Below are 25,636 nucleotides of genomic sequence, written 5' to 3'. Positions count from 1 at the left end.
CCATGCGTGCTTTAAGGGTAAAGGTTTGAAAGTGTTCTAAGGTTTGTTTGAGTATGAGACAGAGGCTCAACAAAAGATGGAGCTTGCCAGCCTTTAATCTATTCACCAGAGCCCTGAAACATGTTGCAATCTGTTCCTGCGAGAGTTAGAAACCTTCCTCTCGGCATTTGACATGGAAAAACAGTCCCAAAATAAAGGACTAAATATGACTATTGTGTTCCTAGGGAGACATAATATTTATGCGGTTCTGCAGGTTGCATACTGTTGCAAGAGGGGATTTCAGCCCGTTTATTGCCAGATAAGAAACAAGAGCCCACAAACAAGTGCCAAAGATCAGCTGTCATACAAAATTCAGCTCTGCTGGCAGAATGCTGAGAAAGTATTTTAATTATATGGTTTCCACTGCTAAGCTGTAAGCCACGGTGCTATATCTAGTGAAATTGAATACAACATTCTGGAAAACTTGAACATTTTAATTATTTAAGGAGAGGTAAGGATGTTGAGGCTGAGACTGCTGCGATACACTATGTACATTCACAAGGCAATTTATAGTTTCAGTCAAATCAGGTCAGGGACGACAGGGACTGTCATATTCTGCTTTATCTTTCCTATAACCTGTTTTCTCTTTTTCATCCTCCTTTTCATCCTCCTTTTCCATTTGTTAGTAAGCCATGACTTGTTTTTATTCAGCACATTTCAAGTAATGGATAGATGTACAGATGTTTCCTACAATGAAACAACAGAAATGTTCCCAGCTTACTATGATTACACACTACCAGCAGAAGAAAATACAGTAACACTTTCTACCAAGCCCATGTCTATAATGCCTCATAAACATAATGCATTATAATCTGATTATAGCTCTGCATAATTATAGTTAAAAGCACTTAATTCGAATGCTTTATAACAATAATCATGACACATTATAAAGCATTTTATAATGACATATGAGGTCAAGTATCATAATACTTTATAATTGTTGATCACTGACTGACTTTTCTTTGCAAGGATCATGGCGTATTTGACTTCTCATAATAGATTATTATCAATGCACATTATAATCACTTCTCACTGGAGTCACTTACATTAAAGTAAGATATACAGCTGCAGGTAAAGTAGAAATTGTTTTAGGTATTATTTGTAATTTGAGTTGATTACATCTTTGTGTCAAATTGGATTACTCAGTTCATAGTCTGTTATGACCTGTTAAATAAATAAATAAATAAATTTCTACCACATTTCATGTTTTTCTTGCATAGATTTAATGATATTTTTTCATTTTACTTGAAGCAAATGACCACTTATATTGACTTATATACTTATATATATATATTTATAACCAGCTTGTAATGTATTATGTCTGCCTGTACCTCAGGAATTTTATTACTTCACTTAAAGCACCCAATAACCACTTAGAGTAATTCATAATCACATTATAATGCATTACAACTATATGAATTAGTATACATTATGATCCTTGCAAAAAAGTGAATGACCGGCAGTTTTAAGTATTATGATACTGACCGTTTAAGTAATTATAAAATGCTACATAATGTTAAAGCACTATGAATATTTAGGAGTGCTTGTGACTATAACTATACAGTGCTATAAACTGATTATATTGTATAGGTATGTATGTAAGTATGTTTCAAATGCATTATATACATCGGCATCATAGAAAGCATTACCAAAAATACTGACGGTTTTTCGTTTCTGGGTCCAACCTTTTTCGGCTTTGATTTCAAGACAAGGTCTGCATGTTACTGAGAATAAAGGAAATCTCTTTGAGGGGTGTAATGAGGCAGTGACAAGCAGAATATAAATTGAATTTATATCTACAGATATGCTACACAAGCATATACTGTGTGTTTCATGAGAATCCAGCAGGGAATACTGCACTACATATCTATTTAAACAAGGTTTAGAAGAGAGTTTTTATTCCAAAAATGAGATATGTGCCATTTGATAATCTTGGCAGTTAAACTTGGCATTAAATTAAAACAATTTGCAGTATGTTGTGGTAGAAAAATTAGTGCTGACAAAATTATTACACCATTAGAGGCTTGATTCTATTTAATGCAGTACATTATGAACTCTAGGTTACTCATTTTTCTCCAAACACTTGAAATATTAAAACACTTACATACAAACATATTTCCTGTACAAAAGAAACATATTTATTCTGTTTCTACAGGACATGTGCCATAAGGTTGCACAGAGACGTAAGCATAGGTTCACTGTGTGCTTCCCTAATCAGGCTGGTGCGTGTTGGGACATAGAAGCACACTGCAGAGGTGGGCTACTTTTGGCTCATCAGCACTTTGCATCCCCACACTTCCTGACACAGTTGTATTAGATTGAGGCTGCCCTCCAGAGAGCAAACAGGAGAGAAGGATGAGCAGCAGCAGCAGCAGCAGCAGCAGCAGCAGCAGGGGGGGAAAAAAAAGAGAGAGAGAGAGAGAGAGAGAGAGAGAGAGAGAGAGAGAGAGAGAGAGAGAGAGAGGCAGCTTTGTGGCAGCCTCTGGGAAATGGGAAAAGATGATAAGAGCTCCTTTGAAGAGAAATCATCCATTATGTTTACTGAAGACAGATTTTTTTAACTGTTACTGTAGCTCGGATCCAACATTCCATGGAAAAACTTGGTAGTTTAATATAAGGCAGCTTGCACACTCAAAATCCTGTTCAAGACACTTCCCATTCAAATATCGGCTCTCCATTATCCAAATGCAGATTACAAGGCAGCATTCCAATCAGTCCTTGCTTTGGTATGCCCTTTGTTCAGAATCAAGCAGACGAGTTTAATGTGATATCCCGGAGGCTAAAAGGAAGCCAGAGGAAGTAGCTCCAAAAATATGTAGGGACTCCGAAGAAAATATGTGGGGCCCCTTAAAACAAAGTTACAAGCAACTGCTGCAAACGCTGTAGTCACCGTTCACCGCACACCCATTACATTGATGAGAGTCATGAACTGAACGTGGCTGGACAAGTAAAGCTGCTCCTCCCAACAAATGTGAGTTGGATATCTAAGTCATGAGGTATTTTAGGATTATTATGGGAGAATAAATTATTTTACTTATTATAAAATGAGATTATAAAAGAGTGTTTTAGTCATAAATCTGTTTGAATAATAAAAAACTGTATCTTTTTTAATTATCTAAAAAATATTCGATAACTTTGTTGTGATTTGGCGCTATACAAACAAAGATTGATTGATTGATTGATTCTTAACATGGACAGGTAGTTTGAATGGTCTACTGTGAATAGTAACTAATATTCTCCTATCAAATACAATAACAGGGAGTCAAAGAGCTGTGGTTCCTGGCCCCATGATTCCAGGCTGGCAGGATATTGGTAAAGTGATCCTGGGAACAAATATGGCGTGTCTGAGTGTGCGAGGGAGGGAGTAACAGACTCTGTCAAGGCATCACAGCCACACCAGCTAGGCCACGCCACTGCAGGCGTACCACAGGTCACCAACATCGCAGTGACAAGCCGTCACATCACATCATCCATGGCCATGTGGCTCACAGAGCTCCTGACACCGCTGTCGCCTCTCATCTACATGTCATTCTTAAACACAGAGACGTTTACTGAGGAGGGCTGACGGCTCCCTGGACTCAGGAGCAATCCCATGCAGCACCACTGTAGCTTCCAGAGTAAAAGGGATCTCTTCCATATGGTAAACGATAAATGGACTGCACTCACATAGTGCCTTTCTACCTTAATGGATGAAGCGCCTTACAATTTTTTGCCTCTCATTTTCCCATTCACAAATACACTCACACGCCGATGACAGCGGAGGAAGCGGGGCTGCCATGCAAGGCGCCGGCCTGACCATCGGAAGCAACTCTGGGCTTAGTGTCTTCCTCAAAGACACTTTGACACATGGACAGGAAGAGCCAGGGATCATATCTACCTCCTGAGCCACAGCCGCCCCAAATAAATGATTTAAAGCAGAACATGACATGATATGTTTAAATTCATTGGCCATAACACATTGAGCAAACTGGAAAATAATCAGCAGGTTTAACTGTCCCATCTCAGCCTCCCACTTTGGCCTGAGTTGAATTTTTTCTGTTAAAGACAACCGCTACCTTTGTCTTCACTAGTCATTATAAAAGACAGACTAGAGGCAATAAAACAGAAGATGTCCCACCATTTAACAAGCATACAACCATGAAGGGCTTGCTTGTCAGCTGGCACATCGGGTTTAAGGGTTTAATTTTGCGGAAACGGGCTTAGATTCTCATTGGTTCAACACTCAAAGTGCTGGAAACACCCTCTATGCTATGTTGCTATTCCAATTCACATCGAATACTGTACCAAAAATACTGTAATACTGTACCAACGGGGTGTGATGTATTCAACATGATGACATGTTTCTTTGAATTGTATATGTGCTCTGGGCCTGTAGGAGGGTGAGACACAAGAGGTAAGAGGCAGTTTTTAGGCTGGGAAACTGCTTGAGGGTGTGGGAGGGTTAACATAAATCAGAACATTAAAGGCTTCCGAGGAGCAAAGGCTTAGAAATAAGAAACTGACAATATCTGCAAACACCAGAGGTCACTGTGAGCATAAAATAATGGAAAGAAAACCTCTTAGGTTAACAATCCTGTTTGTTAGGATTAGTTACTTTATTTATCACACTTAAGTAAACCAGGATAATAGCAGCCTTGAAACCTGGCTCTTTCAGTAACCTGGAGCAATTTGACATTGGTTACACACAGATCAGTTAGTTTGGGTCCTTTTTTTTATTGAACTATCACATTACATAAAAATGTAACTAAGTGCAGAGGTGTGACTACACCTAGTAATGAGGCCACACGAGACAGGAGACAGAGCAGACTGATGATTTTGCTTTCCCTGAAAACAAATCCCTTGTTAAACAGGTCTAAAGCTCTCCTAGCATGTTTGTACCCTTAAAAGGCCATTGCCATACAAACACAAGTACCTTTTTCCCAGCAACCGTCAAACACAAGGCCTGCCTCCGGTCATGCCACAGGAAAAGGCCCATAAGCAGGGAACAAGTTCCCTTCCTGTTTTCAAAGACGATTCCTATGGCATGCAGAACCGTTTCCTGCTTGCTAGGCTCATTTCACCATCTCAAACATCTGGCTGCTCTTCAGCATGCAGCTGCAGCAGGGTTAGAGCCAATAGTGCCACTGCTGAGTTGAGCAACACAGTCCTGAGCTATTCCAGTAATATATTTGGCTACTCAAAAAGAAAATCCCATCTAGCTTCATGAGCTAATGTAAGGCATCCAAACAGTGTGCATTATTCAGCATCTACAGAAATAATTGATGAAATAATCTTTAATTGTACCATATTTAGCACATATCAGCTGTTTATATTTTATCACTGAGCTATTTGGATTAAGAATTCCTTGATGTGTCATTTCCAACACAATGCCTGCAGTTCCAAATCAGGAAGCTATATCAATACCTGATGTGATTGCAGCAAAGTGCTCTTTAGCAGCATTGCTGTGCCGATTTCCCAGTGAAACAAGGATCCATTTTATATCCCGTGGGAAACCTGGGCTGAGTGGTTGCTGTGCTAATGCTGCTTCACTCAGCCAGGTCTTGATAAGCCTCATGCTTTTAGAGGGGGGAAACACATTTAGTGTTTTAAACTGCTTCAGTGGAGTAAGCTTTGAAAAATCCACTAGTTGAAAAGGGTATACTTGTTGAGTTTTGTCATCTCTCTCTCCGCTTTCACTTAAATTACACACACATGCATTAACACAGACAAGCAGTCACACTAATCTGCACTCTCTGCTGTGAAACAATCCTCGGCTAGTTCAGTTTGAAAAAGGGACTGCTGCAGCTAGAAAGTAAGAAGAAAAAATACATGAGTGGGAAGCTTTGTTTGACTCCCACTCCTATCAGTTCTGACATTCCAAATAAGGTCTGTGTAGACCGGCGCTGGCAGAGACGGACACAGAAAACTCTGCAGAGCTCTCACTGACTCCAACCAAGGAAAAAAAGTGTGTGTGGTAGGGGGAGCATTAGGGGATCATGGTGCAGAAAGTATGTGACCTCTAAAAATGTATCATCAGCCTGACATTTCCCAGAAGGACAAAAACAAAACATCACATGATTACTGATATATCTTAGATTTAAGCTGGATACTATCTTACATGAAAAACAAACAATTTAGTTACATTCAAAACTGTTTGTCTTGATTATTGATGGTTGTGACCTCAAAAAAAACAACAGTTGGGTTTTCACATTGAAAAAAGTCTTTGGATGAAGTTTGCCACAGAAAACAAACAGAGCGAAATTCATCAAATCCATGGGAATCATCTAGTGGAACAAGTCTCCAAAGAGAAATGATACAATAAGTCGTAATGTCAGTTGCCCCAAAATGACCTATCGTGGCGTTTTCAGAAGTCATCTAGCGGATGTAGTGACTGTGACCTGGAGAAGTGCAACAGTTCAGATGACGTCTATATAAGTTGATTCAAAGGTGGTGGAGTGGGTGAATGGCTTAACCCAAATTTGCAAATAATGGACACTGAAGAGTTGCAACAAGAGATTGCTGTTCATTTCCTGTTTTCAACCACAACTGTCACATTTCCAACAACGTGTTGGGACAGTTTAAAAAAGAAAAGAAAAAAAATTGCAACTAGGATCATCCTCTAACCTTAACCCTGTGGTGTTTATTGTTGCCATGACAAAGAAGGTGGCCTAACTTTAAGGAAGTGGTAACTTTAACCCACACCACATGTTCCTCTAACCTTAAAAAAGTGATGATTTTAACCCAAACCATAATCTTTCCCTAACCCCTAACCAGGTGCATAAACCTAACCAGACCGTAACCACAGATTTTCACATCATGTTATAAAATCCTCCCTCCTATGTGTCATTCTGCAGTGCATGGTTAAATTATGCATTTGGTAGTTTAATTTGAAAGACTTGTTGGCTTGAACAGTAAATTAATAGCTGCACTAGACAACTGTGCACACTGCTGACTTCATATGTTAGTATAAAGTATAAACCCTGACAAATCCCTATAATAGAAAAAAATATATAGAAAATGGGGCGACACATAGCAGTGAAGAAAGTGAGTGTGTGTTTATACTTCTCTCTTAAAGCTCTATTAAGCATTATTAACATTTTCATATTTATAATAATGGGCAACGACCATTACGACAAACTCAGAGAATTACAACCTAACTCTGTTGCTCTACAGAGATTTTTAGCTTCTACTGTCTTGGTCAGTCAAATGTCTACGCGCGAAAGAGCTCAGGGGGTGGGAACAAAACAGAGCTAAAAGTAGCATTATACGCCTATATTTGTCAGGTGGCAAGGAACGTGTTTCCAAGTGAACACAAATGTGTTTACAATGAATGCTAATGTATCTATTTTACTTATCTTGTTACACATCAGCAACCTCAACATCATAAGGCAATTATCATGCCAGGACTGTTATCTTGGTTTGCTCTCATTTGAAGAAAACAGGACACTTTTCTCTTTTGCTGCCCTAATTTGAAACTTAGACTAACAGTGCCGCTTTCATGTAGAATATGTATTCTTGTGTGCACGCAGAGGGAAAAAATAAGACATTTCATTCCAGGGGTTGCCTAAATTGCCTTCCCACGGCGCCCTGCAGGTACTGAGCTCACCACAGTCTGGGCATGGTGGCTCTCACAGTGGCAGGGAGAGTTCAAGGTTGCAGTAGAGCTTACATCTCTGAGCAAGTTTCTGCATGCAGGCAGCTCTTGTGTGTGTCTAAGTGAGCCTTGTGAATCAGCGCTTTAGGTCTTCTTACATGTCGCAGCTGGTGAGAAACACTATGTACTTTCAGGTAGTAAAAAAACAACTTTCCCACGATGTGATCAGTGATATGCGTTCAAATTTAAGGCAAACACAAAGCTACCGTTGTGATTTCAAACTTATAAGACAATTTGTTCTAATCAAGACAACTGTGGGGGACATTTCTGTGGGGAAATCTCCTAAGCAACCTATCTCATCTCAAGATAGTCCATAGCCGTTAAAAGCAAGCCCTCTGTACCTACAGTGGCATCTGGTCAAGTAAACATTTTGTCCGTTGCTTGGAAGTAGACAAACTGTTCTTGATGATAAACATTTTGTCAGTGTTTTATAGGCCAAGTCCCATTGCTGCATCTGCCAGACATACACTACACTGCCTGATTTAAATCGTTTAGCTTACACATGATTTAATATGCTAAATAAAATTAAACTATGAAAACTAGAATTCTGGTGCAACCACACCAACTGTGTTACAATGAGAAGACCTTCGAATATTTATGTAACAATGTGTACTAAGCAGTTTTCCTCACTGCACTTTGAAGGGTCACTGTCCATTCAATGCGAATGGACAGTGACCCTTCAAAGTGCAGTGAGGTAGTTGAGATATTCACAGCCATGTGGCTATCGTTACAGCATCTGCTAAAGGGGGAAGCATAGAATCTGGTCAAATCCCCTCTGCCCTGGTTCGTAGCACAACAACAACCTAACTGGGCAGAGGCTGTCAAATGGCAGACAAATTGGTAGATCACTGTGATAATAGAAGTTGGAAAAAGTAGAAGTTCATCAACCTCTCACTTCCTTCCTCTTACTGTACACAATCTCAGCTATAGAATAAGGATGGTGAGGTTGAATATGACCATTTTATAAATGAACAGGACAGTAAACATGTTGTAAAAAATGTAAATGTGGACATTGACGTCATTCCCCAGCAAACAAATGCAACATCTACCTTTAGTGCCAATGTGATGAGATTTTGGATATTACATTTTACATTATAGTGCTGTCACATTCAATTATGGCCTGTTAGGTCAAGGCTGTGTTCATGAAACTATCTGCATCTTCATGTGATATTTGGTCTGGGTGGAGGAGATTATCCTGCTTGCTTGTGTGGATTTCACAGCTCAACTGGCAAAGCGTCCCTTCACTGACTAGACAGCTGTTTTTTTCCCCCCTCGCTTTGAGTACTTCAGGCAAAACAGATGAGCCTGGTGATTCAAACTCAGCCAAGGCAGAATAATAGAGGGGAAAATTCCCTCTTACCAAGGGAATTAATTCACTAAGAATCACAATGAGGACAAACCCTGATGAATATAAGTGTCAGTATTTTACATCAGTGCCTTGAAAAGTTGTTCTGATATAATGTACTAACTCATGGAAGGAGCATTAGGCTAAACAAAGACTACAGACTTTTCCGCAGTGGTCTTGTTAAGCACCACTTGTTCAATTTTATGGAAAACAAATATTTCCTTAAAAGTAACTTTTAAACCTGCAGTGCAGAGCTTTTATCTTCCGTTACATTCGAGGCTTTGCCAAACGAGTTCACACAAAGCTGATTAAGCAGATAAAGCTCTCTGCATTTCAAAGTACAACTAGAGTTTTTAATCTGGGGTGTTTGACATTCCCGCGCTGGCTGGATGAATGCATACTGCACATGGACTATGGGCACAGCATACACACTAAAGACTTCCGGTTAGCTCTCCGCTACCTTGAATGGGGATAAAATAATTTAATCATGCAGCTCCCCTAGGCTTTTCCAAATGTTATCGGACCGAATGGATACAATGCTGATAGCGAAATGAGTCATTTTTCAGGGGCTGTGAGATGCTCAAAAACAATTTAGCCACTGTTTTAAAGCCATAACAGTAGTGACAGAAAGGGCTACGGCGGAGCCTAATACGCAAGTGTATTTCAACAGTGTTTTTGTAATTACTCTCACTGAGAGGGCAGAGAAAAGTCCCTGAATAACCAAGCTAGCCAAATCATCCGTTGGCAGGGCCACAACAACAGACCAGTCAGTCAGACCAGTACTGCCTATCACCTAGATAAAAAAGAAATAAATGCAGCTCTGTAACTAATTTCCTCTAGATGGTGTAAGTGATAAAAGTGGAAAAAGAGGAGGCAACATCAACATAACTGTATTTCCTGGTTTAAACTACCGTTTCACAGCTAACCCCTGAAAACCCAACTTAAAAAAAGAAAAATGTATATTCACTTAGCATATCACATCCTGATCTCAAGCAATGTCACCGCTCTCTCACAGCTCCCGTTGTTTGCATGAACATATTTAGATTTTTTTAATTTTGTTTTTTAATAATTCAGTTAGTAATACGGATCTAAATTATATACATTCATATTGAAATAAAGGGCTGTCTTAATTATATTTAAGACTTAAATTAATGACAGACAACCGATATACTGTATATCTATTATTAGTAGTATTAGCAAGTATCTCTAATTGTTACAGGACACTGTTTACAGATAACATTTCACACAATAGAGGATATTTTTTGCCCTTTTACCGAGACGCTCCACCCAACTGTTATGCTACCCAAGTGAATTGTCAAGTGACGTGAAAGAGGATATGAAGTTAGGAGGGTTTCAATTCAATTTTTCACGTTTGACCATGCATGTGAGAAGCTGAACCACAGAACACCATGCTGTTAGGTTATGGCATAAAAAGGCTGGCTTTGTTGCCGGATGTGGGAAAAACATCCAATAGACTCTAAAAAAAGCACAGGAAGGAAACTGGGGGTGGGGTGGCAGTGAGTAGCAATGGGGGTGTGGTGGTGGAGAGTGGGAGTGAGAAAGGAATGTTCTCTTCACTCTCTCTTTCTCCTTCTTGTTATCATGCATACGCACACATAATAACCCCACTTTCTCGCTAACAGCTACTGTATGAAAAGAAAGCTGCATCAGTTTTTTTTTCCTCCTGCGAGCACAAGGACATGAGAGTGAGCTTCTACTTGCTTAATTATCATTTGCAATCTCATTTTAAAAGAACATGTTTAAAGGGGCCCTATTACAGGAACGGATCCTTCTGTTTGTGTACTTGACAGTATGTGATTAAGTTCCTTTTCTTTCTCGGTATCTCCAACTAAATTTTGTACAAAAAAACATTATCATATTCTTTCATCTTACTCACCTTAAAGATTTTCATACTTCTCATTCTTTGAAGCAACCAACACAGTGGAAAATGTATGAGGTAAGAATTCATTGATTAATGATCCAGGGTTGGCAGCTCTTGACCATGTATGATATGATGCTAGTTTATTTTAAGGGTTAACTTTACTAACATAGGTTTAATCAAACTTTATTCACATGTTAGAAAACCACACAGACTCCACACAGACACAAACCACACAATGGACTACACATCTGATCTAGTCTTACCTTGCCATAACATGTTTAGTGTGAAATTTTACAAGCTTACACATGTTACATAAGAGATGTGGAGATATTGTAGATTTACTCCATTAGTTTGTTTAAAAAGCAGCACCCATGTAGTTATAAGATTCACCTCCTTAATTGCTGTAGCTCCCTCTCATCTCCAGGAGGCAGCAATCACCACCTGGGTTTTACAGATGGATTAAACATGCTTTGGAAAATGATACAAAATGTAAAAGGGGTCAAAACAACAATTAAGGAGGAATCCTTTTGATAATACTACAAGAGTGTGCAGAGACCTCTTAAGGAGAGGAATGTGAAAACGAAAGGTTAACACCTGTACAATGTGATTTAATATGTTATGTTATAGCCTCAAAAATGACAATTGTAAACAAAACCTTTCAATGTGAAAACAATGGTTAAACTGATTGAGTTTCAAAAAGATAGTGTCTATTAACAGATGGGTTTTAGTTTATCTATTTAATGTGTATTTATTGCATACTTCTAGCTCATTAGGCAAGTCTAAAATCAAGCTAATGTTTACAGTTTTGTTTAGATAACTTAAACAAGGAAGGCATGTGTCCTACCATCCATCATCCAGGCATTTTACTGTCTGCCTCACTATGTCAGTGAAATGTCATGTTTCTGCTTATTCCTCCCTCACATCCTTTCATGGTGGGAAGGCAGATTTGTCTGACTTGTCATGCAAGGAGCACAAACAGTATTTACAATGAAGAACAGTATGTATGCTTCTGTTTTGGACTTGGTCTTTATTATCTTCCTCTAGTGAACTACTCCAATATACATTATCTTACCACTTAACAAAGCAAAATTTGCAGCATGTGAGTACTTACACCCAATGGAGGTTTGCCTCATTTGAATGAGAGGAACTGCACTGTGACTTTGTCTTGAAAAACATATCACAAAAATGACATTTAACTACCCCTTTTTTTAAACCGAAGAAGGAACATTACCAAAATCATTACTATCATAACCAAATCATCAAATCAGTGTACAGATAGTTTTCTAATATAGGTCAAAATCAAAAGTGAAGTTATGTGAGATAGCCACCAAGCCATGCAGCGCCTCTGTCACTGTTAAGCCTGCTTCCTGTTAAGACCAGATTGTCGATGATTCGACAGGGCAGATAGAGACCAGAGATCCTCCCCTGGTTTCACCTCCTATGTGTGCTGTGTATGCAACAGCAGTGTCTGTGTGCCTCTAGGCAAGGTGGAGAGAGAGCAGGCGCCAGAGCATAGCTCAGCACCGTGACACCTCACCACAGCAGAGTACTAACACAAACATTCCAGCTGCCACTTCTCAGCCTTATTGGCAGAGCTGAGGCAAGGAACAAGACCATCTATGTTCCTCCTCTAGACCTGTATCTGATGCAACAGACAGGATGGTCTAGTTGCCTGAAATATCCGAATCTGGCAGCTGTAGATTTTTAAAGGCTGATACATCATCAATAATACCTATAGTTTCTACTAAAGCAGCTGATAGCCAGAGAATTGTGACAGATATCCAGTTACTTTATATTTTACTGTGTTCATGCCCCAAAATTACAAGAATTTAGAAGTTCCTTGACATTTCTATTTTGAGACGGGTGGGAAAGCCTCTGAAATTGTGACCAGCAAGGGAACATTCCAGTTTATTAGGGCCCGAGCGGCGACTGCAAGTCGCCTGGCGAAAGCCCTATTGAAATTGTAATGTTTATTATTATTATTATTATTAGTAGTAGTATTATTATTATTATTATTATTATTATTATTCTTCCGACATTTCGTGCCCCAATTTCGCCCCTTTCCCAAATGCGAAAATGCTTATACTTTTGCACGGACGTCCGGCCTCATCCGAAATTCGATATTTTTGGGTGGTCGCACATGGTCGACGCAGAATGGCGGAATAGCGCCCCCTACAAAGTCCAAAAATGCCCATAGGGAATTTTGCTAACTTTGTCTTATGCTCACAAAATTCGGTACACATATGTATTATACCCACATATGCAAAAAAGCCTCTTGACCTCATGACCTCAACCCAACCGGAAGTCGGCCATTTTGGTTTTGATTTTTCCCGCCTAAAATTAACTCCTCCCACAGAGTTCGCCCGATCAAGTTCAAATTAGGTACGCAACATCTCCAGACCTAGCTGAGCTTAAGTTGTGCTCTGCGCATCCGTAGGTCAAAGGGCGTGTCTGCCAGGGCTCAACTAACTTTGGCGTGCTCGCCATGTACATACGAGTGGCTCTCACGCCCACATACTTCATCCAATCAGCTTCAAACTTGCTGGACATGATGATGGCTCCGCCCTGAACGTCCCGATATATTAACTTCCCACGTAACTCATAGCGCCCCCTGGTGGTAACAGGAAGTGAACTTAAATTCATGAAAAATACATAGTTGACCCCATCAACTTCATTCCACTTCTAAAACATGCAGAACCAGTTGGTGAAGCTACATTATGAACACTGTGAAGCTACGAGTAATGGCGTCCCTGTGGGGGCGTGGCTACCATCAATTCCTCGCCATGAAAATACGTTTGGCTTTTTGATGGCTTTATTGAATACGTATCATCATGAAAATTGATACACAGGTCCAGGGTGGAGACCTCTTCCATCTGATAGGGGTGTCGCTCATGTCGCCCCCTAGTGGAAACAGGAAGTGCCATTTTTTGCATCAACATTGTCCCATTTCCACGAAACTTCACGTGTGATGAGGGACTGACCCTGAACACACCTGCACGCATCCCATTACTGCCAACTGGTGGATGAACCATCAACTGCTCATAACTCCTTCATGCTTTGTCCGATTCACTCCAAACTTCACATGAGTGATGAGTGGCCGCCCTGAACACACCAGACCACACCAGACCATATGTGTAACTACCTGTGACTGCCCCCTACTGGATGAACGAAACATTGCATTTTTGGCCTCCTTCCAGGTTTTTTCTCACTTTCTGCTTCACGCCACAGCCCCGCCATGCCTCAGGCCCCGCGGTGGCATGGGTGAGCGAGGGCCCGCCATCGCCGCTTGCGGCTTTAATTACAACTTAAATTGGTCATGACAATACTGTACTCATTTGCGAACACAACAAAATTGCTATAATAAAGTTCAATGAGGCAAAAATGAGAAGGTAAATGATCAAACAGCTAACAAGCCAACAGTTTAGCCAGAATACCAACCACAATATTTTGAGGTAAAACCACTAATATAAAAATCTAAGAATCCCTCATTGCACACAGCTGATAGGTCAACGTCAAACTGTGATGGACAGTTTGTTTTTACTTCACAATAAATTTGGCTTACCTAGGAGTTTGTGTTTCTTATAATGTGAATGCTTGTGTTTCTTGCCAAGTCTGAGTCCTTTTTAGTAATACTGTTGCATTCCCATACAGCCACAATTTATTTTGTGGGTCAAATGTTATCAAAATCATAAGAAACAATGCCAAAACCTTATGAGTTATACTTCCAATTCTCCACTGAAATGAAAGTAATTATAATGTTTTAACTGGTGAACAGCCCCGTGAGGTAGGCTGAGACAGGAGTGACATAAATTACATTTACTCTTAGTACACTTTTTAGTGTAAAAATCAGCTATATATATTTTTTTTTTCCTAGTATTGTACTTTGCTACAAGTGGCACCCATTACAGTAACATAAAAAAGTCACGATAAACCATGTGAGATTGGAACAAAAAAAAAGGTGCAAAATCAGCAGCTGCAGCAGAGAAGAAGCTGCTGGCGTGTCTGCAGCAGCAGGAGGTCAGCGAGGATGAATGAGCAAAGAAATTAAACTTAGAGCAGATTGTGGTGCACTTTGTGGTGCACGGCGCTCACAGAATGCCGTTCAGATAGGTGAGTACAACAAAAAACTCATTGATGGTTGCAGCTCACAGAGGAGAACATTTAACAAAAGCGTCTGTTATGTATTTATTCTTAGTTTGGAAGTGAGGGCTGTTTGTTAGTGTGGTTTGAAATGGGTTGTGTTGTTCTGATAGTTTATCAGTAAATTAAAAATACTTTTACATGAGCAAAATATTCTACTACTCTTTCCAGACAAGCTAGTCAGCTGCCCACTGTGAATAATGGTCTGAAAAGGTCTGATGTTTATTAGATTACCAATATTGACTCAGTATGTTGGTTTAACTCTTATTCAAATGTTCATGTTAAATACAGGACAGCATTTACATTGTGTGTTTTGCCAGATAGTGGTATTATCACTGCTCAGACTGAGAAAGGGATATGCATCATTGCAACATTCATTCCTGAAACAATGTCAGCAACATCATTTCAGACATGTGAACATTGTTTGTGTCAGCTAGGCTTGTGACTTTCATCTTTCATATCTTTCACACATCTATAATACACCTCAAGGACAACTGTAGCAAAGAACAGAGCATTACCACGATGCAAATGGAGTTGAACTATGACTTAGACCCCAGAGAACTGGGGCGGGAGGGAGAGAGGAGAAGAAAAAGTGAATGCTTGTGCCTCTTTTCAGCACTCCGCAAATCTGGAGCCTGGGAACTTCAACAGCTTGGCCAGGCTCTGAGAAATATCCTGAGCTATAATGTAAACATGTCTGAACTCTGATCTAGCATGGCCCTCGCCTCCCCCTCCTCCCAGTTTAACCCGGCACTTTGTGAGCGGGGTTTGCCAGTGACATCAGGAGCCCATTTTCTCATTTCCTGAACGGGGTAATGACCCTGGGGAGAATATGCTGTTTGAAGTCCTGCAAATAAAGCTGCTTTGCTCTCAACTCAATTGTTCCTGAGCAGAAGAGCCGGACAACGTTTGTGCTTCAAATGGTTTTGTCTGATAAATAGATGTGTATAAACCTATAAATCCACATACGGCTGGTAGCTGGAATAGGGAATTTCAGCAAGGTGAAGACAAAGACACTGAGTGCACATAGTAATACGTAAGTGGACCTCCACACCCAGTTCTCCAGTGGCAACTGTGATAATCAGATCTGTTTACAACCTCAGCTACAACAAGTCCAGGAAACTCTGACATATCAGGTGGCTGATTGTCTGATAAGTGTGAGAACAGTTATAGATAAGCTCCTGTTTATGTAAACATCACACAACTGTCAGTTCTGGCAGAAAACCTGCACATTTGCCTCCTTTGTATAAAATATGAATGCTAAAACCAAACATTCATGGTTAATACAGGGTTAAACCCGTGTCTATTTTCTGGAGCTTGTCATAAACAAAGCAGCACAGTACTGCTTGCATTTTGTGTGTGTGTGTGTGTGTGTGTGTGTGTGTGTGTGTGTGTGTGTGTGTGTGTGTGTGTGTGTGTGTGTGTGTGTGTGTGTGTGTGTGTGTGTGTGTGTGCAACTTGTCTCCTCAATTCACCTTCCATGCACTGCACATAAAATACACCTGAACATGCTTGTTCCCACAGGGCTCTAGTTTCAGAAGTGGGTAGCAAAGCACTTGTGGAAAGACACTCCAAGGCACTACCCCTCCAACCCCTCCATCCCCAACCACCCTTCCCTCTTTCCCCCCACACACACACAATCCTGCCCTCTCTTCAATTAAGTCAAGCAGGAAAAACCTGACAAACCTCAAAGAGCTCTCTCAGCAGAAGAAATCGCATCAGCCATGAGCAGATACCTCTACAAGGCCCCTGTGAAGATATACTGTAGATGTACATAAACATGGTCCTTTCTTGCTAAGTGACCGCCCCAAGCCTCACATAGAGTTTTATGTTTAAATTCCAGATGATGAAAAGCCATGAAAAAACATCTTCTGTAAGTCAAATGGATGTATTAGTATAATAATATATTAGACCTCCTAAAATTCCCCACTGACTACAGTTGCACAGATGAGATTTTTTCTGTGTCTTGAGGTCCACGTAACGCTCGAAATTCAAACAAAGTGCTGGCAACAACGAGAAGTGCGCTGAAGGCACAAAACAACAACAAAGGGATACAGTAGGGACTCCAAACCCTTTGGGACTGGAGGTATTTCCACCCAACGAAATGTTCCCTTGGATGAAACGCTGAATACTGCGGTAACTCATATTCAAAAACATGAAACAAGTATCCACGCATATTCACAGGAGTCTATTGCAGAGTCTAATTTGCAGTTGGAGGAAATTCACACAACTGTGCACGGTTTTCATACTGCAGTTTAGGGCGAACTCGTCAGATTGCAGGTTAGAGTTTTATATACTGTATATTTACTGCAAAGGCACATCACAGGTTGCAACTGATATTTTCTAATTGATAAATCTCTCAGTTATGTTATATTAATATATTAATCATTTAGTCTGATACATTACTTGCCATCTCCCAGAGACTGCATATTTCTACGGCTCAAAAGATATTTAATTTACAATAACATTTGAGGAAATACCCTCAACCTACAGTAAAAACTACTGTAGGTTGGAGGAAAGGCTTTTAACACTGGATGGCCAGTGGTTCCAGTACAACTCCAAGCTTAATTTGCCCTGAAGGCCAGACTATTACACACCTCATACAGCAGGAGAGCAGACCTGGCCCACCTGGACTGTTAGAGGCCCCTGTTCCTCCAATACCCACTTATACTGTATTATCCCTTGAAGACTGAGGATGAGATGGGTCTACTACATGGTTTCGTCAGCACTCTTCAAAGACAGATACAGCCTTCCCATCGGCTGTTGAATAAAACATGAGGTGCGTGCGGCAGGGTCTATGTGGTTGAGTGGGTGTGTGGGGGAGTGGGAAGGAGGGAGGAAAAGGAGGGAGGGGATGAGGAGATTCTTAAGACACCACTACTAGAGATACTGTATAAGAGATCCATGAATGCCTTTGATTTGACACACATCCTCACTGCCCTGCTGGGCTTCTGAAAACTTATGTCTTCCTTGATTGATATGTGGTTCTCTGTTGTTTTTTTTCTTTCTTTTTTTTTCATTTTGTGTTTTCTTTTTCTATCTGGTAACGTGCAACTTGTTCAAATCTAAATGGGTCCAGATAAGAATGAAAGTGTGCTCATTTCAGAAGGAGTATGCAATGCAAATGTTGCCAGGTACGTAGATGTCCCAGATTCTCTGAGCATTATTACAAACACACTGCTGCTGCTGCTGCTGCTGCTGCATAACACCACATTTGCTGAGCCTTGTCTTTTTTTCCAACTATTTTCTACTACTTGATCATCATAAATGTTTCATCCAATCAAAAAATTGACAACGCTTTAATCTCAACATCTACTTAGACTGATTTCTTTTATCAAAATAGTTTTGAAAAACAAGCAGGTTTAGTCTTTATTTACAAAGTGAGTGATAATAGTGTTGATTTACTATACCAGCAGCTCATCTTAACAAAGAAGATGAACATGAACAATCTTTTTCCATCACAATATAATTTCAATTAGCAATTGAGAGATAATAATACTAATGATAGATGTACATCATAAGGGAGGGAGCACGACACAGGCACTAAACTTGAGTTGGACAAGGACATTTTTACATCTTGCTAAAACTGCACAGTCAGTCAATACTAATTTCTAATCCTTTACTCTGCTTTACTGACCGATACACCTGTGTCACCTGTATGGAGCCTCACAGTGCAGGCACAGAAGTCATTTTATATGTTCCTTACACCTTTCAATCATGTATGTTCACGATGTAGCTCTCACAATAGGTTGTCTGTAAACTTTCGGCACTTATTCACTCCACATACAACAACACTGAGCTCTACGGTTGCTGTTACATTTCTGCAGAAATTCTTCAGAAATTCAACTCCCTCCTTCCCTCAACTCTCATTGAGTTCAGGGACAGTAAGGGTCAAGCTTGCTCAGATTTCTTCCAGCGCATCACATGAGCAGAGCCGTGCACACCACCAAACTCAAATGGATATTGTTGCGAATAAATGTTTCAGACCTGTGTGTCCTGTCTCAAGTGCATTTTTGTTGGGGGTCGGATGTTCGTATAAACTGTTTGGGGTTATTTGTTTTCTATATATTTTACCATTTTTATTAGCAAAAAACACTTCCTTTTCTACACCACTGACTAATACAACTTATACTCAGCTCATGGAAGATTCTACCGTACATCTGTTCTAAACACCCACTGTCTCGTAAGTCTTTTCTGGGAAAAATCCACGGGTGCAGAGGAAGTGATGCATGTTTTCTGGCATTAACAACAATGACTTGGAGCTGGGTAGTCAGCAACAGTCACCATGGCTGGACAGACAAGGAAAAGGGAGCCACAAAAATGATATATAATAATAATAAATAATATAAAATAAATCACAATACACAGCTTGGTCTCCTGGAGGCAGTGATAAATAGCACAACAAGGACTGCTCAGCACCAAAGATGTCCTCAATGTCCAAATGAATCACTTGGATTACCATTTAAGCTTTCTTTGGACAGCATATGATTTGTTAAAGATCCTGACTTATGCCATCATAATATTGGATAATACTTTTTTTTAATAAAAAACCCTGCCGTTTATAATATTGGAAACACAGTCTCTATAATACTGTATTTTTAGTCATTATCTGAAAGGGATTGAAAAATAAAGCTCCTCTGAGAAATGTCAGTCATCAGTGAACTTTGGTTTTGTGCCACTTAAAAATCTGGTAACTGGGTTGGGTACAGAGAGAAGAAGAAGGTGCGTGTTGAAGCTTGAATCCCACTCTCCCTCGAGGACACAGCAATCATGATCACAAAATGTATGTGTAGCTAAGTTGTTTAGAACGCATGTATGCTGATGTTATCATAAAACTATGTTTACTGGAGAATAGAGACATTCATTTCATGCATGATTTAGCCAGAAGATGATACAGTAGCTATTAACTAAGTCAGAATCAACATACTGTCCAAACAGATGTCCTCCAGAGGCAGTAATTTCCTGGAAACTGACAAGCCACAGCATTAGCCTGTGTGTGATATTAACCTACCACTTCCCCCTTCTTTGAAGACGAGCTACGCTAACATGGCGCTAGTTGGTGCTAAAAATTTATGAACTGCCCTCGGATATGTCTGTGGAATGTCAAGAACATTTTGTTACATGGCCCTAACTTTTATTACATAAGTCAGTAAATCTGGCTAATGTGTATCAGTTAAAAAAAGAGCTGCTGTCATGTTTCTCTGAGCAAAATATAATGATGATCCCGTCTGTTTATGTGGTGTCAATCTGAAGACATAACACAGGAATTTATAGATGGAGAAGGCACTGCATCCACTTAGGAAACATGCCGCTACTTGAAATTAATCTGGAAATACTTGAGTTTAGTGTAATTAGTATACAAAGAACAATATGATAAACCTACAGTATGTTGCATGGTGAATAAGGTGTAACACCAGCAAGTCTTTAATCATTAAAATCTTCTGATTTTACAAGTTTGTAGCATTTGTGCAAATAATTGAATAACTAAACAACCTTTTTTCAAACTATTATATATATATATATATATATATACATGTGTGTGTGTGTGTGTGTGTGTGTGTGTGTGTGTGTGTGTGTGTGTGTGTGTGTGTGTGTGTGTGTGTGTGTGTGTGTGTGTGTGTGTGTGTGTGTGTGTGTGTGTGTATACAGACTATGACATTGACTACATTTAAAGTGTGGATATTTTTTACCTACAAGAAACTCCCGTTGGAATTATAGAAGACATTTTGAACACATATTCCAAAAAATACACTATGCATGAGGAGAATTAGATCGAGCCTGTGTTTATATCATCTTGGAATGGGCACTAATCCCAAATAGTAGGAGGAGATTAACAGATGGCTTTACTACAGGATACCGAGGCCTATCTTAATCAGAACACTATGAGATGCTCCACTCATCTCATAGCTGCAGTGCAGTCTACACAATGAGACAAGCTTAATCACATCAGGTTTACAGTGTAGTTGCGCTGTCAATGAACAGCAAACGCAGCATTTCCAAGCCTCACTACAGGGGACTTAAAGTAATTCAGCATTCAGACAGACTAACAGCCAGCTACTCCTAAAAGAAAAAAAAAGTCTTCCTATGACAACATGGAAGTGATCTGTGGGATGAACATGGATCCTTGCTGCATCCACAGGGTTGGGCAAGACTGTGGGCTTCACTGTGGGTGGCCCCCATGGACCTGGGCTAATTGTTTCACATCACAGCCGAGCCAGGCTGAGATCAGACCACCGGCAGTTCTGATTCAGGCAGTTCAACAGCCAAACAGGGTATGCCAGGAAACATCACAGTGCACACCGCTACCCACCCCCCACATATGTACACTCTATATCTATTACACAAAACCACATGAGTATAAGGATTTTTTTTCTTCATGGAATTTGAGTAATCTACCAATCCACTGGCCAGCTGGTAGTTGTAGTTACTTCAGTGATTATGAACAAAAAGACATTCTACATGTTTATTCCTATAACCCTTTATGGGTTGTGACCTCTTAAAATGTCAATTTGCAACTCCTAATCAATGGTCCCATATGTATACCTACAGTATTGTGAATTCAAGCAAAGAGCTCATTTATTTCCTTGTTTCATTTGCTTAATTTTTGAAGATTTAAATATATCACATAATTCCACAGGGGGAAAAAAAGGAAAATTACAGCAAAGTTCCGAAAAAATAAACACAGTTTTGTGGTGCGGAAATATATTTTTCAGCTTTCTCTTGCACTCATCAGATTTATCTTGCAAACTTGTTCTGGCTTTGTCAATCCTTAGGTTGGGAACCGGTGATCTGTGATCAAAGGTGCAACTGACTGCAGTTGCTAATTTTGACCTTTTTGTCCAAGGTGGCACAATTATAGCAAGTTAACACATAGCCTACACATGCCCTTTAATAGTAATTTTGACATTGTTCCTTTACTGGGTGGCCTACAGTAGAGAGTGGCAGGAAACATAGGGAGAGAAGAGCATGCCACACAAACAAAGGTCTGTGTAGACATTGTGGTTCTATGATTTATGTTTCAGACCACTAGTTGACCAGGATGCCTCACTCGCTGGCTTTTAAAAAGAGCTGCCGTCTTGTGGTAGACTTGGACACATAGATTTGCGAGTGGACAAACACAACAAACACATCAGCACTTTTCTCTATGAAGAAATGGAGCTGTAGGCCTATAAAGGTTCACAGATCTGTCACTAGAACAAGACTGGGAAATAACAAAATCCTCCCAGTGCACACAGGACTGTTAATCACCAGGCATCCCTTGCCTACCACTTTTTTCAAGGCCTGTTTGACTCAAAGTAAACATGTGCAGGAAATGTATTCAGTGGCTCTAAACATTTATAAGGGGGCCTTGTGGTTCAAACAGTTTCATGGCCAGATAATCGTTCAAGAAGGTGCTTAGTGAGCCATTTGTTAAATGCATGATAATAGGGCATGACAATGCATGCAGCAGGGCTGTATCACTGTTTATTAAGTCTTAAGTTTCTGTATACTCACTATCTGTATTGTTGATTTACAACTAATAAACAATGAATTAATAAACAATAAATGAATAATTAAGATGGTTTCTGGACCCTGATCTGATGAAGTTGAATATATGTACATTGTAATACATTGCAAATGTTTTATAAGCTCTACTTTGTGACCCATTTCTGTGCCGAATGCATTTACCAACACAAGTATGAAGGGAAAGGTTGAAAAACTGGTTATGAAAAAAAAAACCCAATCTGAAATATGAATATTCAGAAGCTTCTGATTAGTTCATGGAAGCATTATGGAAAATCATTTTCGTAGGATAAGTGAGCTCTCATCTCTTCTTCTTTCCCATTTATCCAATTTCATCTAAAAGAATATCCTTTGTTAATCTGGTCTCAATGAGCACCGTTGTTAAGTGCTGCTCACTGCACTCCCAGCCAGTCATAATCCATTGTGTTGTTTGCCCCTCACTTGGTGTACATTTCCATCACAAATTCCAATGTGAACAGTCAATAACATGCACAGATGTGGCCATTGTAAATGCTTTACTTCTTAATGCAGAAGAATGTAGTATGTTGAACTTATGCTGCGCTCCAGGAAATGTTTGAAACACAAGTTTAACTCTTTTTAGCCAGGGCTTATGAAGATATACATTTTGTTGGTTGCAAGGGTTATTACTCTAAACATACTCAAGAAAACACTCCCTACAGTATTAATGCTGGAAAGATCCTCTATAAATGCATTTAAGGGGGATTTCAGCAATGACTGCTGTTCTGCTTCACCCAATCGTTGTGAGTTGTGAAAAAGCCTATTAACCTCAGGGTTGATATAAACATGTACGCCAGGACTCCATTTCCTCCTCACCATCTTGCTGCACTCATCAGTTTTATGTAGAACACGCTACTCCAGTCAAAGTCAGTAAAAATGAAACATTAGCTACATGATAACAATGTTCCCTGACCTCTTTTAGACAGCCAGTATAACCCATGATGTTGTGCCTTGCATCCCATCATGTTCTATATTCATACTGCAGCTAACAGCATGGAAACTATATGTGTAGATAGCTAAACTGCATTTTATATGAGTACAATAAATAAAGGAACATCTTCTTTTTTTGTACTTATGTGCAATCAAATACAGTTGGGTGAAATGTAGTAAAGGCTGTCCTGTGCCCTATTCTAATGATGACAGTAAATGAACTGACAGTACAATCATCACTGCCCTTTTATGGCTTTACTGGGGGAAAAAATCATAATGTTTATTTTTCCATCCAGCATCTCAAGCAAATCTAGAGCAGGAACATTGGCCAGTCTTTTGACATTATTGAAATGCTGCTTGGGAAATAATTCACAGTCTAGATGTTGAACTCCCTCGTGCCCAATGAAAGAAAAACAACAAAATAAATCTCACATCTCACTGGCTGTGCCCTTAACAGATGCCATACAGGAAGTCAGTCCTATCAGCACTAGCAGGCACACAAAAAGCCCTGCTGTGCTCACTGTTAGATTTTCCTGCCCTGTGTTCTTTGTAATGCTCTGCTGTTGAGTGTAACGTCCTTTATTCTCATTATCTTTTCTTCTTGAAATTTCAAAATGACTACTTTAAAACTACTTTGAGTAACCCTGTTCGATGACAAGGAACATCCCCTTGAGAATTTCCTAATTTGTGTGACACATAAAGGAAACCGAATTATCTGCACTGCAAAATGAGATACCGATGCATATTAAATGGGTTAAACAAGCCACAGAATGCATCTGCCCCTCTGTTTGGATCATCTGCACAGTAGAGATGTTAACATGGTTTGCAACATTTGCAAAACCATTTCCTCTGAATGGATTGATTTGTAAACAGGCGTTGTGATCATCTGTCATCTGAACTACTTCAAGGGCCCCTTTAATCAGCAAAATCAGGAACCTATTTTATTACTGGGGTTTTAAAAACATTTCCTGACTGTAGGGCCATTTGGTCTGAATTTGGTTGAAAGATTGGCCGGAGTTTTAACCGTCTGTTCATCATCAAGGGTTACAAAACAAGTCTTTTTTAGTAATTCGTGTACAAATATTATACTTAACACATTATTAACTAGGCCTGTATCTCTCAGCTGACCAATGGGTTGACACATTGCTCAAATATCATGGAGGGAAAAAAAGTATGAATTTTGTAGCCTGGTAAGTTTGAACAGAACTTTAGCTGTTTTCTTATCATCAGAAATAACAACAGCCATGTCCATCAGCACCATGATAATCACAGCCGCCATCATTACCACAAGCTTTATCATCATTAGCATGCATCATCATCATCACGCCATTGGTGGTAATGATGATAATTCATTATGACAACCATCACCATCACCATCACAGATAACTGATGTCACCCCAAAAACTCACCGCTATGCGTGTAGATATCTTCTGGTCGCCCTCTGAGCCCTTCTGCTCTCCGTTGGCCCTGCTGTACTCTGGAGGCTGCTGGGTCGAGCCCCGGCTGACCTTGGCCTTTCGGTTCCCAGGCCCTTGGTGGACTATGTTAAGAAGGTGAAGCGTACTCTCGTGCTCCCGGTCCGAGCTTTCGGCCTGACCCCTCTGGTAGCGGTTCTCGCAGGTGGAGTGGTGCCTCCTGCACAGCTCTATGCGGGCGCGCAAACGCTCCACTATGGCGTTGTGCAGCTGTGGCACCGCGGAGCCTCTGGAGGTGGCCACCACCGGGCCGCTGCCAACCACACCGGACATAGACCCTAAACCAACACCCAACATGGGTACGAATGCCCCTGTAGCGGACTGAGCGGGGGTCGCTTCTCCCATGCCCCGACAAGTTTACAGACTGAGGTCCACGGAGCTATTGATGGACCACAGTAGAGCATGGAAGAACACAAGACGTATGGACTCAGCTATGATCCCATGTGGAAAAGAAAAATAGTAGACTGCACGCAGAAAGTCACTCGAGATAAAGAGACGGCGTAGCCTATGTTTTTTTATGAAGGATACGTCCCACAGTTAACTGATGGTAAATGTTGAACTGACACAAATGATTAAACAAAGCACTTGCCTGATAAGGTCACTATAAACTCAGACTGGGTACCACAGAGACATTAGAAAGTCCCAGTGTTAGAGGATTGTATTAGTGATTT

General features: G+C 40.2%; 1 protein-coding gene across 1 annotated transcript in view; it reads right to left on the bottom strand.

Moving 5' to 3' along the window:
• The window catches only part of zmp:0000001236 (mastermind-like protein 2), a 43,020-nt gene extending 17,710 nt beyond the window's left edge, over positions 1-25,310 (bottom strand). Inside the window, exon 1 of the mRNA XM_062419449.1 lies at positions 24,900-25,310. Coding sequence (XP_062275433.1) covers positions 24,900-25,310 — 411 coding nt within the window. The remainder of the gene's footprint in view (positions 1-24,899) is intronic.
• Positions 25,311-25,636: the final 326 nt, after the last annotated feature.

Source organism: Scomber scombrus, chromosome 5, assembly GCF_963691925.1.
Source record: "Scomber scombrus chromosome 5, fScoSco1.1, whole genome shotgun sequence".
Classification (NCBI taxonomy): Eukaryota; Metazoa; Chordata; class Actinopteri; order Scombriformes; family Scombridae; genus Scomber; species Scomber scombrus.
This window is presented reverse-complemented; position numbering and strand designations above follow the sequence as displayed.